Raw genomic sequence first — 13,398 nt, forward strand, 5'->3', positions numbered from 1 at the left:
AACACATATAAAAGTAGTTAAAAACTGTGAAACACATACATGTTAGGTATCCCCACGTCCAAAATCGCCCGCTCTACAAAGCTATACAAATATTTTTCCTGTTCGGTAAACGCTGTAGCGGGAAAAATGGTCAAAAATGGCCATTTTTTCACTGTTTTGATTCTGATAAAAATTTGAATAAAAAGTGATCAAAGCAATAACATTTCCCGAAAATGGTAGAACTACAAAGTACACCCGGTCCCGCAAAAAAAGACGCCCTATACATCCCCGTACACGCACGTATAAAAAAGTTATGGCTGTCGGAATATGGCGACTTTTCAAAAAATAATTTTTTAACACAGTTTTGGATTTTTTTTAAGGGGTCAAAATGTAAATAAAACCATATAAATTTGGTATCCCCGGAATCGTAACGAAACACAGAATACAGGGGACATGTCATTTTGGTTGCACACTGAATGCCGTAAAACCAAAGCCCGTAAGAAAGTCGCAGAAATGCATTTTTTCTTCAAATCCACCCCATTCTGAATTTTTTTCCCTGCTTCCCAGTACATTATATAGAATAAATAATGGTGGCATCATGAAGAAAAATTTGTCCCAGGAAAAATTAAGACCTCATATGGCTCTGGGAGCGGAGAAATAAAAAAAAGTTATGGGGTTTAGAAGGAGGGGAGTCAAAAACAAAAATCAAAAAATGCCATCGGAGGGAAAGGGTTAACTTCAAATACTTCTGTCCCAAAGTCACTATGTAAAGTTTCTCACACACCGTATATATAGCAGCTCAAATACAAAGTAACTTCAACACAAAAGTCTCACGTATTCTCTGAATTACAGCAAAAAACAAGATACAAAGTTACATTTCATATCCCATACCTTATACACAGTACGAAAACCTTACCCGCGCCTCTATATACCCACTGCTACAATCACCGCAGACGAAGTCGCGGGTACCAGCTAGTGATTTATAAGTGTTATATATGTGTTGTGCTATAACTATATATGATATATAGTAGTGTAATATATGTAATATATGATCTATAATAGTGTATATATGATATATAAGGGCTCGTTCACATCTGCGCCCGTACTCCGTTCTGCAGGTTTCGGTTTCCTGCACAAAACACGGGCAGGAGACGGAAACCTGCCGGCATGTTTCAAGCCCATTCTTTTGAATGGGCTTGAAAAGTCTCCAGCCGTGTGCGCCTGTGAGCATTTTATGCTCTCCGCGGCAAAACCGTTTTTTAAAACCGGATACAGAGTAGGACATGCAGTACTCTGTGTCCAGTTTAAAAAAAAAAAAAAAACTGTTTAGTCGCGGAGAGCATAAAACGCTCAGTGCCGGACCCGGTCTGACAGGTTTCCCTCTTCTGCATGCAGAAAATGGAAACCTGAAAACGGAGTTCAGGCGCTGGTGTGAACTCAGAGTAAGTGTGTTATATATGTGTTGTGCTATCATTATGTAATAATATAATTATATATGATAGTGTAATATATGTAATAACATGTAATATGTGATCTATATGTGTGTATGTATGTATGTGTGTAGTATATATTACTCTAATAAATACAGAACACAGCAGCAGCTGTGACGTTACTTTTAGAAACGTCACAACGAAGCCGCTTAGCGACCGTGACGTCATCACGCTACTTACGCCTGTTTTCTAGGAAAATGTGTCTACGCATGCGCAGTGAAGTCAGCGCCTATTGGCCGCCGATACTCACTTCGCCGGAAGTTCTGAGCAGCGCGTGTTTATCCGGAGGATCGTGGAGAAGTTATCCGAGTGTGAGGTAAGAACACGTGCTCATGTTTATCTGCCTACTTGTATGTACCCCCGATGTATGATATAGATATATATATATATATATATATATATATATATATATATATATATAGCCTCTGATCGTCATAGTGGGGGGTGGGGGAGCAAATGTGCCAGCAGCTGCAATCAAGGAGACTCGCTGTGTAAACAGGCTTAACCCTTTAGTAATGAGTGTACAGACGGCACGCCAGGAGCTTCCTCTAGATAAAGCTATGACACTGATAGATATATACATATATATATATAGTGTATTTGATTGGTAACCCCTTTAACCATGTATTGGCAGGGCCACATGTTCCCGCTGCCCCTCTTTAGTAGCCATGTGGGGGCAGATATATACATAGTATACATATATAGGGCCATAGTGTGTTCAGAGACTGATCCCCTTATCCAAAATATTGTGAGCCTCAGCATCCTGACATTAAAGGGGCTCTATCAGCAAAATCATGCTGCTAGAGCCCCACATATACGTGAATAGCCTTTAAAAAGGCCATTCAGGCACCGCTAATGTTATATTAAATTACCCCCCCCCCCTCCTGATTTAAAATAATACCCTAAAAAAGAATGTGCTCTACTTACCCATCGTGCACGCTGGGCGGGCATTCAGGGTGCGCCGTCTTCTTCATCCACGCCTCCTCTTCCTGCGATGTCCTCGGGTCCCGTCTTCCTCCGGCGCTCGCAATCTGACATTGATATAAAAAAAATGGCCTGGGCGCATGCGCAGTAGCATGCGGCTTCTACTACGGCTACTGCGCATGCGCGTAGGCCAGTTTTTTTTATATCCGTGTCTGCTCGCGAGCGCCGGAGGAAGACGGGACCCGAGGACATCGTAGGAAGAGGAGGCGTGGATAAAGAAGACGGTGGACCCTGAATACCCGCCCAGCGTGGGGCATATGTGGGGCTCTATCAGCAGGATTTTGCTGATAGAGCCCCTTTAATGTGTTAATAATATGAGTTTGGCTGATGCTATATATAACACAATAAGGCCTCACGTACCGGACAGCACCAAAAAAGCGCTGCAGGATAATGCGTGGTGGCAACACTTAAAGGCATTCTACCATTAAACTACCTTTTTTTCTAATGAACATGTCGGAATAGCCTTAAGAAAGGCTATTCGTCTCCTACCTTTAGACGTGGTCTCCGCCACGCCGTTCCGTAGAAATACCGGTTTTAACCGGTATGCAAATGAGCTCTCCGCAGCAATGAGGGCGGGCCCCAGCGCTGAAACACTGATGAGCGCGTCCCCATTGCTGCCCCGAGCTCTTTCCTGCGCCGCCTCCTTGTTCTGCAGCAACTCCGCCTCTTCTGGCTTCTCTTGCTCTTGTAGTTCTATACAGGAGCATAGAGAGGCCATCCCAAAATGGCCGCCGGCCAGCTCCTGTATTGAACAGCAAGAGAAGCCAGAAGAGGCGGAGTTGCTGCAGAACAAGGAGGCGGCGCAGGAAAGAGCTCGGGGCAGCAATGGGGACGCGCTCATCAGTGTTTCAGCGCTGGGGCCCGCCCTCATTGCTGCGGAGAGCTCATTTGCATACCGGTTAAAACCGGTATTTCTACGGAACGGCGCGGCGGAGACCACGTCTAAAGGTAGAAGACGAATAGCCTTTCTTAAGGCTATTCCGACGTGGTAATTAGAAAAAAAGGTAGTTTAATGGTAGAATCCCTTTAACGGTTTCTCCTGCAGCTCTTCTCACAGAGAGGTTTCCTCTGCGGACTTTCTGCTTCCATTATAGCTTATAGGGAAACTGCAGGTGTTTCTGTAGGTATAACCGACTTACTGCGATTTACAAAACCGCAACAGTTGTAGAAATTGCAGTGTGTACGCCGCGCATTTTATTCAGCGTTGTTTCCGCAACGTGGGGCCCGGGCCTAATAGTGATGCCACTACATTCAGCTGGGTGGGACTAATGTTGCTGTACTTTTTGGGGTCTCCATGGTCAAACTCCTTACAACCAGGCAGTTACCCCTTACTCAGTAAATAACTTGCTGAATTGCCCTTAAAGGATTTTATATATACCCATATATTGTATACACAGGTGCAGAGAGGAGCAGGAAAGACATTTCTGATGGAAAAATCCCAACCCAGGGCAGACATGATGACGCCGGTCACTGACAGCTCAGATCGCTCTAGCATTGAAGATGAGACGTCAGATACAGAGAGCGAGAGCGACACCAGTTTAGAGCAAGATGCTGAATTAAGCCAAACAGGTAGGGGGGAGTGTTGTGTTAGGTGTGCGGGGCTCCCCTCCCTTGAGACCCTCACTGACATATTATCTAGACTGGAGCGTGACTTCACAATTTTAAAACATCAGGTTATAAGAAACAGCGCATATAGCCAAACAACTGTGGAGCCGACCGGTCTGAATGGTAAAGCATTAAAAGAAAAAATGTGCAAACTTCACCAAGAAAATGCAAATATGTGGAGAGAGATAGCAGACCTGAAATCACACATTCAACGCCTCACCCAAGAGAGAGGATCAGAGAAAGAGGGGGGTGAGAACAACATGACAGACATCAGACAGGACACCAACAAAGCTGAAGGAAATGCAACACAGGAGAGGCCAGAGCTGCCCACTGCCTCAGGAACCCAGCTGACCACCACTAAGAACTCACCGGGCCCAGATATTGTTCTGATCACAGACTCCAACGGCAAATACTTAAACATAAGAAGACTCTTCCCAGGAAAAACAGTCGTCAAAATCCACTGTCCAACCATCGAAATAGCAACCTCTGTCATCAACAATCCATTCTTCAGCAATCCCAACCACATCATCATACACACAGGGACAGAAAACCTCCAGGACCAACAGATAGCGGGACAGCTGACCCAGCTAGCAGAGAGAGCACAACACCAGTTCCCGGGCTGTAAAATCATCCTGTCCTCTCTGCTCCCACGAAAAGACGTCCCTGAACACATCATCAGGGAGATCAACACAGAACTGGCTGCTAAAATCAGATCAATGCCAGGCATCACCCTGGCACAACACCGCTCCATAAACCAGTACCACCTATACGACCACAAACACCTCAACGAACAAGGAGTCAGTCTTCTGGCCAAAGAATTTAAAGACCTAGTGCTCAGCAGAGACCCCCGGCCCAGACCCCATAGAAGACAAAAACTGTAGTGAAGTCACCTGTCAGGCAAAATCCCCAAACACCATACCCCCTCTTAACATACAATACAAAAATCCTTGGAGAGGTCTCCTGTAAGGAAAAATAACACAAACACACCTCCCCCCAACAAACTAGAAACGGGACCACCATAAACAATGGCAGAAGCCTTCTGGGCCAGCCAGAGCAATACAGACATAGAGGAGATAAAGACCCTGCTGTAACCTGACACAACATGGCCACCAGTCAAAAATCCAGCCTGTCCTCTGCAGGACGGCTCATTACAAGGTATACCCTTCAAAATAACATCATTGACTATCAGTAGCTGGAACGTACAAGGGCTGAACGCCTCAGCCTTTGGATCCAAGCCAAACGATCCAGACTTTATAGACTGACCAAAAAACATAGACATCCAAATCCTAGAGACATGGACCCGGGCAGAAGATGAATTCCTAACACCCACAGGCTAAAGGGAATAGCTCCATCCTCAGCAGCCAACATGATGGAGATGGGGTGACACAGGCAGACGTACAAGCCACGGGAGAACAGACTATGTTAACACTGTACCCAGGGGGCCCTAGAAGACGAGGCCCATGTCCTGCATCCACCTGCCACCAACTGAGGGGGAAGATGAGACCCCATGGACTGCCACACCCCATTACTGCCCCCTCTAATCACCCATCCACCCTACGTACGCCCCATACCCACAACTCACAGCCCCCATAACCACCACTCTATTTGCTTTGGCAATGACTAATGTTTATTTGGATGGTCCCAATAAAGCTTATTTGATTAGTGTGTATACAGTGTGTGCAGTGTGTGTTCTGTCCTCCCAATCCCCTTACATGTCTGATCTATGTGCGTCCTGTCCTCCTGATCTCTTTACATGTCTGATCTACTCTTTTTCTTTGCAGCACTCACTGCTTTATGTCTGATCTACATGTGTCTTGTCCTCCCAACCCCCCTATATGTCTGATCTATATGTGTCCTGTCCGCCTAATCCCCCTACATGTCTGATCTATGTGTGTCCTGTCCGCCTAATCCCCCTACATGTCTGATCTATATGTGTCCTGTCCGCCTAATCCCCCTACATGTCTGATCTATGTGTGTCCTGTCCTCCTACATACGATGAGTGAAAATTGAAGCAAAGAAAAAAGGATAATACTCAGCCCAACTGTGGTTGAATCACTCACGCTTTTCATGAAATAAGTTGCTTGCCATCTGTATTCATTCTATAGGACTTTGCTCGGACAACATATGCGCTCTCGGTTCAGAGCGATACACATGAAAAATCACCAATAAAAGCAAATCCGGAAAAGGCCACGGTGGATATATTGGAAAATCTTCTTTCACATCTTCTTAATAAAACGCAATGGTACAAACAGTGCAATCATGATGCGTCAGACTGACGCGTTTCGGACCTCTTCCTTCCTCAGAGTCTGAACTACAACTGTTGAGATCCTCACGCTACTTGTAATGACATCAATAAGAATCACCTGTATCTTTCTATCAGCTGGTATTAACCTGCCACTAGCTACAAGAAACATGAGGATCCCAATCCGCATCATGTAAAACAATACAATACAATATCGAGTCTAACACCCTACAAATGTGTATATTAAAACAACAGGAGAGGCCCATATACAGAAACCTCTTGTTAATTAATATATTGTAAAAAACACAAGAATAAAGAAAATTGCAGAAGACTATCACAATTCTAATGTTCTATGATCAAAAAGAAAACAGTCCAAAGAAAAAACTCATCTAAATTGAAAGGTTCTTATTCCTGTGGATCTACATAGAACAGTAGAATTGTGATAGTCTTCTGCAATTTTCTTTATTGGTGATTTTTCCTGTCCTACATGTCTGATCTATGTGTGTCCTGTCCTGCCGATCCTCCTACATGTCTGATGTATGTGTGTTCTGTCCTCCCAATCCCCCTACATGTCTGATCTGTGTGTGTCCTGTCCTCCCAATCCCCCTACATGTCTGATCTACCCTTTTTCTTCGCAGCACTAACTGCTTTATGTCTGATCTATGTGTGTCCTGTTTTTGATCTCTTTACATGTCTGATCTACTCCTCTTTGCAGCACTCACTGCTTAATGTCTGTCCCTGTCATGGTCATTTCTTGCATGTTTCTGACCTTTTCATTTTCCTCACCAGATTTCTCATCAATGTCTTTTGAGGAGATGATCAGTTTACAGAAGAAAGTGGGGACTAAAGCGTTCTACAAAAAGGCTCAAAGCTCTCAAAAAGCAAAAGTGTCAGGTGACAGCGTGAAACAAGATAAGAGTCGGTAGGTGCCTAGTAGTCCACCAGGTGCGGGTGTGCAGTGCTCGGGTTGTGATGCCGCAGTATGGAGACATCAGCATTGAGATATATGATCTATCACTTTTTGTTTTCAGACCTGTGGAAATATCCTCTAAGAAACCTGTTCCATTCCTGAGGAAAGTGGTGCCGGCCAAGAAAAAGGTAAGGTGTCTGCACCATATCATGCTGTTACTTCTGGAAGGGTCTATCTGGTTTGCACAGTCTTCTTGTTAGATGGTTCCTCAACATTAAAGGGGTTGTGTTTATTAAGGACACTTATCCCCGACCCATAGGATAGCGAATAGGTCACAGATCATCGGGGGCTGAGATTGCACTGTATTGGTGCTCCATTCACATGAAGACTTTATGGGGACCTTCAGTTACCCATTCTCCTCATTGCTGGGTAGACTCAGGGATAAGTGTCCTTAACAGCACATCCCCTTTAAGATGGTCACAGATTATCCATTTGCTGGTCCTGGTGATCAATTGTAGCCTGTGGGACAACATGGCAGACAGGTCAGTTCATCTGCAGCACCCCCTGCTGGAGAAATAGCTCACAGTTCCCATTGAATTATATGGTGTATACATGTAAGATATGGATGTTCCTCGCCCTCTATATATCTGCTGATATATATCATAAACTTCCCCCATGAACAGGAAAAGCTTATTATACCGTCCGTCAGACATGGAGGGTCATTACAGATCATTCAGCTGACAACAGCGGCTGGGAAAGGACACGGACGATGAAGCGACTCTGGTCGCTAGTCTCACAATGCAATGTGGTTTACATTTACAGATGCATCGCGATCCGCGGTTCGATGACCTCTCCGGTGAATTTAAGCCTGAGGTGTTTGACAAGACGTACAAGTTCCTAGATAAGATCAAGATGAAGGAGAAGGCGGTGAGTCTCATATTCAGTCACCTACTAACTGACTGCAGATAAAGATGGTCAGAGAGTCGATGGAGGGGTACGGCACTGAAGCAGAAGGTATAACGTACACAGACCTCCAGGGGACAGGGAGGGGGATACAGTATATAAGGGACACTGAAGATACAATCCATACAGACCTCCAGGGGACAGGCAGAGGGGACAGGGAGGGGGATACAGTATATAAGGGACACTGACGACACAATCCATACAGGCCTCCAGGGGACAGGCAGAGCAGATAGGGATGAGTCAGGGAGGGGGATACAGTATATAAACAACACTGATGACACAATTCATACAGGCCTCCAGGGGACAGGCAGAGGGAGGGGGATACAGTATATGAGGGACGCTGAAGATACAATCCATGCAGACCTCCAGGGGACAGGCATAGGGGTCAGGGAGGGGAATACAGTATATGAGGGACGCTGAAGATACAATCCATACAGACCTCCAGAGGTCAGGCAGAGCAGATAGAAATGGGTCAGGGAGGGGGATACAGTATATAAGGGACACTGAGCTGAAGGTACAATCTGGGGGACAGGCAGAATGGGGAGGGGGTGAGCAGGGGGATATAGTATGATAGGTATAAACCATGAAATGAGAGAGGAAATAAGCAGAAGATGTCACCCACACAGCATGTAAGACCTCTTTGAATACAGGTGGCGCAGGGTAAGAGTTACTGCAGACTAAACAGGGGGCCGCGTACTCCTACATTTCTGACCTACAGAGTACAGTTCTGCCATTCTTTGTGGGAGGGGGTTGTATATGGAGGATCCCTGAGCATCCCTTACTGATCTCTTTGATTATTTTACAGGTTTTAGAGAAGAAATTTCGGAAATCTCGTGACCCAGCAATGAAGGATCAGCTAAAACAGCTGCTGCACAGAATGGTAAGGATCAGTTCCAGAGGAAGGGGAGGGGGGAAGACCCCCAAGATCGGCTCCTCATTGGTCTTTGTGGTTATATTTAGGATCAGCAAGAAGAATCTGCTAAGCAGAAGCAGCGGCTCCGGGAGAAACAGGCCGAGTTTAAGAAACAGCAGAGAGAACGTGCACAGCAGGGGAAGAAGCCGTTCTATCTTAAGAAAGGTGAGTGCCGCCATATAGTGCAGAAACAATACCGCAAGTAGTCAAGTGTCAGGTCCAAACAACTAGTAGTGGGGCGACTTCTGTGAGGAAAGATAATTGTGTGGCCACAAACTCATGAAGCAACGAGAATATAGTCACCTTTCATGGATATTAAAAAACACAGGTGACAAGTGCACTGGGGGCGGGGCGATGTGTCAGATCTGCTAACAGAGCTGTGACATAGGGGAATCCAAGCGGTCGGGTTCACCAGTGATCTGATACTTTTCTCTTATCCTGTGGATAGGGGACAAGTATCTGTAATGGCAAAACCCCTGTAATGCAGACTCACTACAGTCAGGGGAAGGCCCAGGACTCTGTTTCCAGTCACCTGTTCTGTATACAAGGCCACTCAGCTGGCTTCATCAGTAGTAGTGGGCCCACTGGAGCCAATCACAGGCCTCAGCATTGACCTCTTCACAATGCTGTGACATTTGTGAAGAGGTGACCAATGAGGGCTGCTGCGGTCACCTGGCACGAATAGCCGGGGCACCTGTAAACTGAAGACCTGAGCGGCCGCTGTCAGTAATTGGGTCCCGAGGGGGAAGGGAGTGATTGCTTTTTATGTTTGTGGGACCCTTAGAAAGTCAGAACACCCCTTCTAATACATCCGTGTCACATTATGGGAGGAGCCGGCACTGTGTGATAACCTGCTGACCCGTCTACTTGTACCCTCAGGTGACGTTCGGAAGTTAGAACTTGCAGACAAATATCAAGAGCTGAAGAAAAAAGGAAAAGTGGAGAATTTCTTGAGTAAGAAGAGAAAGCGGAACTCTGTTAAAGACAGAAGACGACTCCCCAGCCAGCAGTAGTTGTGGTGAGCGGCTGCCCTGTGTGCAATGTTCTGCAGCTCATCTGTATATCATGCTGGGTTTTTTCTACCAGAACATTTATGGACATGCAAAGGTTCTGGAAATTTCCATAAAGAAGCTCTGCAAGGGTGGAGTCCTCTTGATCTACTACATCTAATGTGATGCTCTGCAGGGGTGGAGTCCTCATCGCACTACAATGTGTGATGTTCTGCAGATGACATGTGACTTGTATGACTGTGTGGACATTGATATTCTGCGACGAGTGAGGCCGCAGATCATTCCTTTTCCTGTAACAAGATGCAGAGTAACATTGGTGGACATGTGACGTTGTAGCCCACTCTGGACCACCAACCTCTAAGTGACTTCTTCCCATTTTTAAAGAGGAAGACTTAAAGGGGAATTCTCCGACTTCAACTATAAAAATCTGACACTAATCCTAACCATAAGCCGTGTCCATTCAGTGTTGTCAGATATGTCGCCCAGGGACTGAAATCCATCTCGGTACAGCTCATCAATCCTGAGGCCGTTGACACCTCTGATGTGGTCATTTATGGCAATGTCTGCCTTTCCCTCCTGGGATTGTTGTCTTTAGGGTTAGAGGAACTCGCTGAACATAAGAGGCCTTGCTCTACAGCAGTCTCTATGGTCTTTGACGTCCGGGTGGGGGGAGGTTGAGATTTGCTGGAGACCTGGCTGGTGAGTGGTCACCTGTCTCCTGTAATGTATTAAATAAACATTTACAGGCTTTACTCTTGGGTTCTCTTTCTTTAGGCAATGCTATTAGGAGGGTCTTTTATGTCTAGTTCTGAGAGGGCCATGTGGGCTGTGATGCTGGGGTCACTATCTCAAGGCCTTCCTCCTTATGCTCACCATATATGTACAGGGAGCAATGACCATACAAGACTAATAGACTGCTGCCCACCTCCATATGGAAATTCTTGTAGAAATGAGAACTTGACTATAGCCTATATATCTGCAGGACTGGGGTGATATGCTGGTTCTAGTGACACTAACCTATCTATCTGCAGGACTGGGGTGATATGCTGGTTGTGGTGACACTAACCTATCTATCTGCAGGACTGGGGTGATATGCTGGTTGTGGTGACACTAACCTATCTATCTGCGGGGCTGGGGTGATATGCTGGTTGTGGTGACACTAACCTATCTATCTGCAGGACTGGGGTGATATGCTGGTTCTGGTGACACTAACCTATCTATCTGCAGGGCTGGGGTGATATACTGGGTCTGGTGACAGTAACCTATCTATCTGCAGGGCTGGGGTGATATGCTGGGTCTGGTGACACTAACCTATCTATCTGCAGGACTGGGGTGATATGCTGGTTGTGGTGACACTAACCTATCTATCTGCAGGGCTGGGGTGATATGCTGGGTCTGGTGACACTAACCTATCTATCTGCAGGACTGGGGTGATATGCTGGGTCTGGTGACACTAACCTATCTATCTGCAGGACTGGGGTGATATGCTGGTTGTGGTGACACTAACCTATCTATCTGCAGGGCTGGGTGATATGCTGGTTCTGATTACACATTCCCTTTTAACACAAGTACAAACCTCTGTGGCCAATCAGCAGCCTAAGGAAAGTACACAGGATGTCACCTTTCCTTGTCATTGAAGCTTCTTATTGACCTCAGCGGTCATGTGGGGTTGGGGGAGGACTTTTCCCGAAACAAACCCTGCAGCATCGGAGGAACCAGACTGTGGCCTATTAGATTTTTTTCCACCTTCCCCAGTCTCCAGGAAATTAAAAATGTTTGTTTTCTGGACAACCCCTGATGGCCTCAAACTGTCCGACTACCAGATCCGGGGGGATAACGGAGGCCAAAAACAGACACAAATAAACAGCTGTAACGATCAATGTGAAAAAAAGAAGAAAAAAATATTGTTTTCATTGGACAGCACAGAAGTACGGTATATACGGTTATATATCTCTTGTATCCAGGTGCTCATCCATCTGTTTGTGTCTGGTTTTAGTATCCATTAAATAGATCTACTAAATGGATATAAAAAACGTGGTGTGAATAGAGCCGAAGCCTGAGAGCTGTGGTGTGCAATATAGGTGAATAGGCCATACCATGATACTACCAGCACTGGGGGTCCCAGATGGTAAACAGGCCGTACCATGATACTACAAGCATCGGGGGTCACAGATGGTAAACAGTCCGTACCATGATACTACCAGCGCTGGGGGTCACTGATGGTAAACAGTCCGTACCATGATACTACCAGCGCTGGGGGTCACTGATGGTAAACAGGCCGTACCATGATACTACCAGCACTGGGGGTCCCAGATGGTAAACAGTCCGTACCATGATACTACAAGCATCGGGGGTCACAGATGGTAAACAGTCCGTACCATGATACTACCAGCGCTGGGGGTCACTGATGGTAAACAGGCCGTACCATGATACTACCAGCATCGGGGGTCACAGATGGTAAACAGGCCGTACCATGATACTACCAGCACCGGGGGTCACAGATGGTAAAGAAGCCATACCATGATACTACCAGCACCGGGAGTCACAGATGGTAAAGAGGCCGTACCATGATACTACCAGCATCGGGGGTCCCGGATGGTAAACAGGCCGTACCGTGATACTACCAGCGCTGGGGGTCATGGATAATAAACAGGCCGTACCATGATACTATCTACGCCGGGGGTCACAGATGGTAAACAGGCCGTACCATACTACCAGCACTGGGGTCACACATGGTAAACAGGCCGTACCATGATACTACCAGCGCTGGGGGTCCCAGATGGTAAACCGGCCGTACCATGATACTACCAGCACCAGGGGTCACAGATGGTAAACAGGCCGTACCATGATACCTAAGGTCTAACCCCAAATGAGTGAAGACCCATGTGACCATAAGAGCTTACATGTTATAGGAAAGAAAGGAGCCAGCTGAGATTAAACGACTTGGCAGGATGTCCCTATCAACCCCTAAGCCATGACTGAGCTTGTTCTGTACACGAGAGAAGATATATATATACTGTCTACCACCCAACCCGTGTTCTCCGTTCACTCCATGACCTAACACTTACATTCTCTATTATCAGAACCTCCCACGCTCGTATACAAGACTTCTCCCGAGCTGCACCACTTCTCTGGAATGCTCTACCCCGGACAATCAGATTAACTCCCAATTTGTACAGTTTCAAACGCAAACTAAAGTCACATCTTATCAGACAGGCCTGTCACAATGTCTAACGTAAACCCTTCCGTTCTATAATTAGAATCCCCAAAATTTAACCCTCCTCTGTCCCCGCTCCCACATT

At 46.1% G+C, this 13,398-nt stretch overlaps 1 protein-coding gene across 1 annotated transcript; it reads left to right on the forward strand.

The window, feature by feature from the left end:
- Nucleotides 1-1,718: 1,718 nt before the first annotated feature.
- Nucleotides 1,719-10,837, forward strand: RRP36 (ribosomal RNA processing 36). The gene is made up of 8 exons (XM_075267266.1): nucleotides 1,719-1,785; nucleotides 3,851-4,022; nucleotides 7,090-7,222; nucleotides 7,332-7,398; nucleotides 8,033-8,137; nucleotides 8,979-9,053; nucleotides 9,134-9,251; nucleotides 9,966-10,837. The coding sequence occupies exons 2-8, from the start codon at nucleotides 3,881-3,883 to the stop codon at nucleotides 10,097-10,099; spliced, it is 774 nt and encodes a 257-aa protein (XP_075123367.1). The 5' UTR covers nucleotides 1,719-1,785; nucleotides 3,851-3,880; the 3' UTR covers nucleotides 10,100-10,837.
- The last annotated feature ends 2,561 nt before the right edge of the window (nucleotides 10,838-13,398 follow it).

This window comes from Leptodactylus fuscus, chromosome 3 (genome assembly GCF_031893055.1).
Source record: "Leptodactylus fuscus isolate aLepFus1 chromosome 3, aLepFus1.hap2, whole genome shotgun sequence".
Lineage (NCBI taxonomy): Eukaryota > Metazoa > Chordata > Amphibia > Anura > Leptodactylidae > Leptodactylus > Leptodactylus fuscus.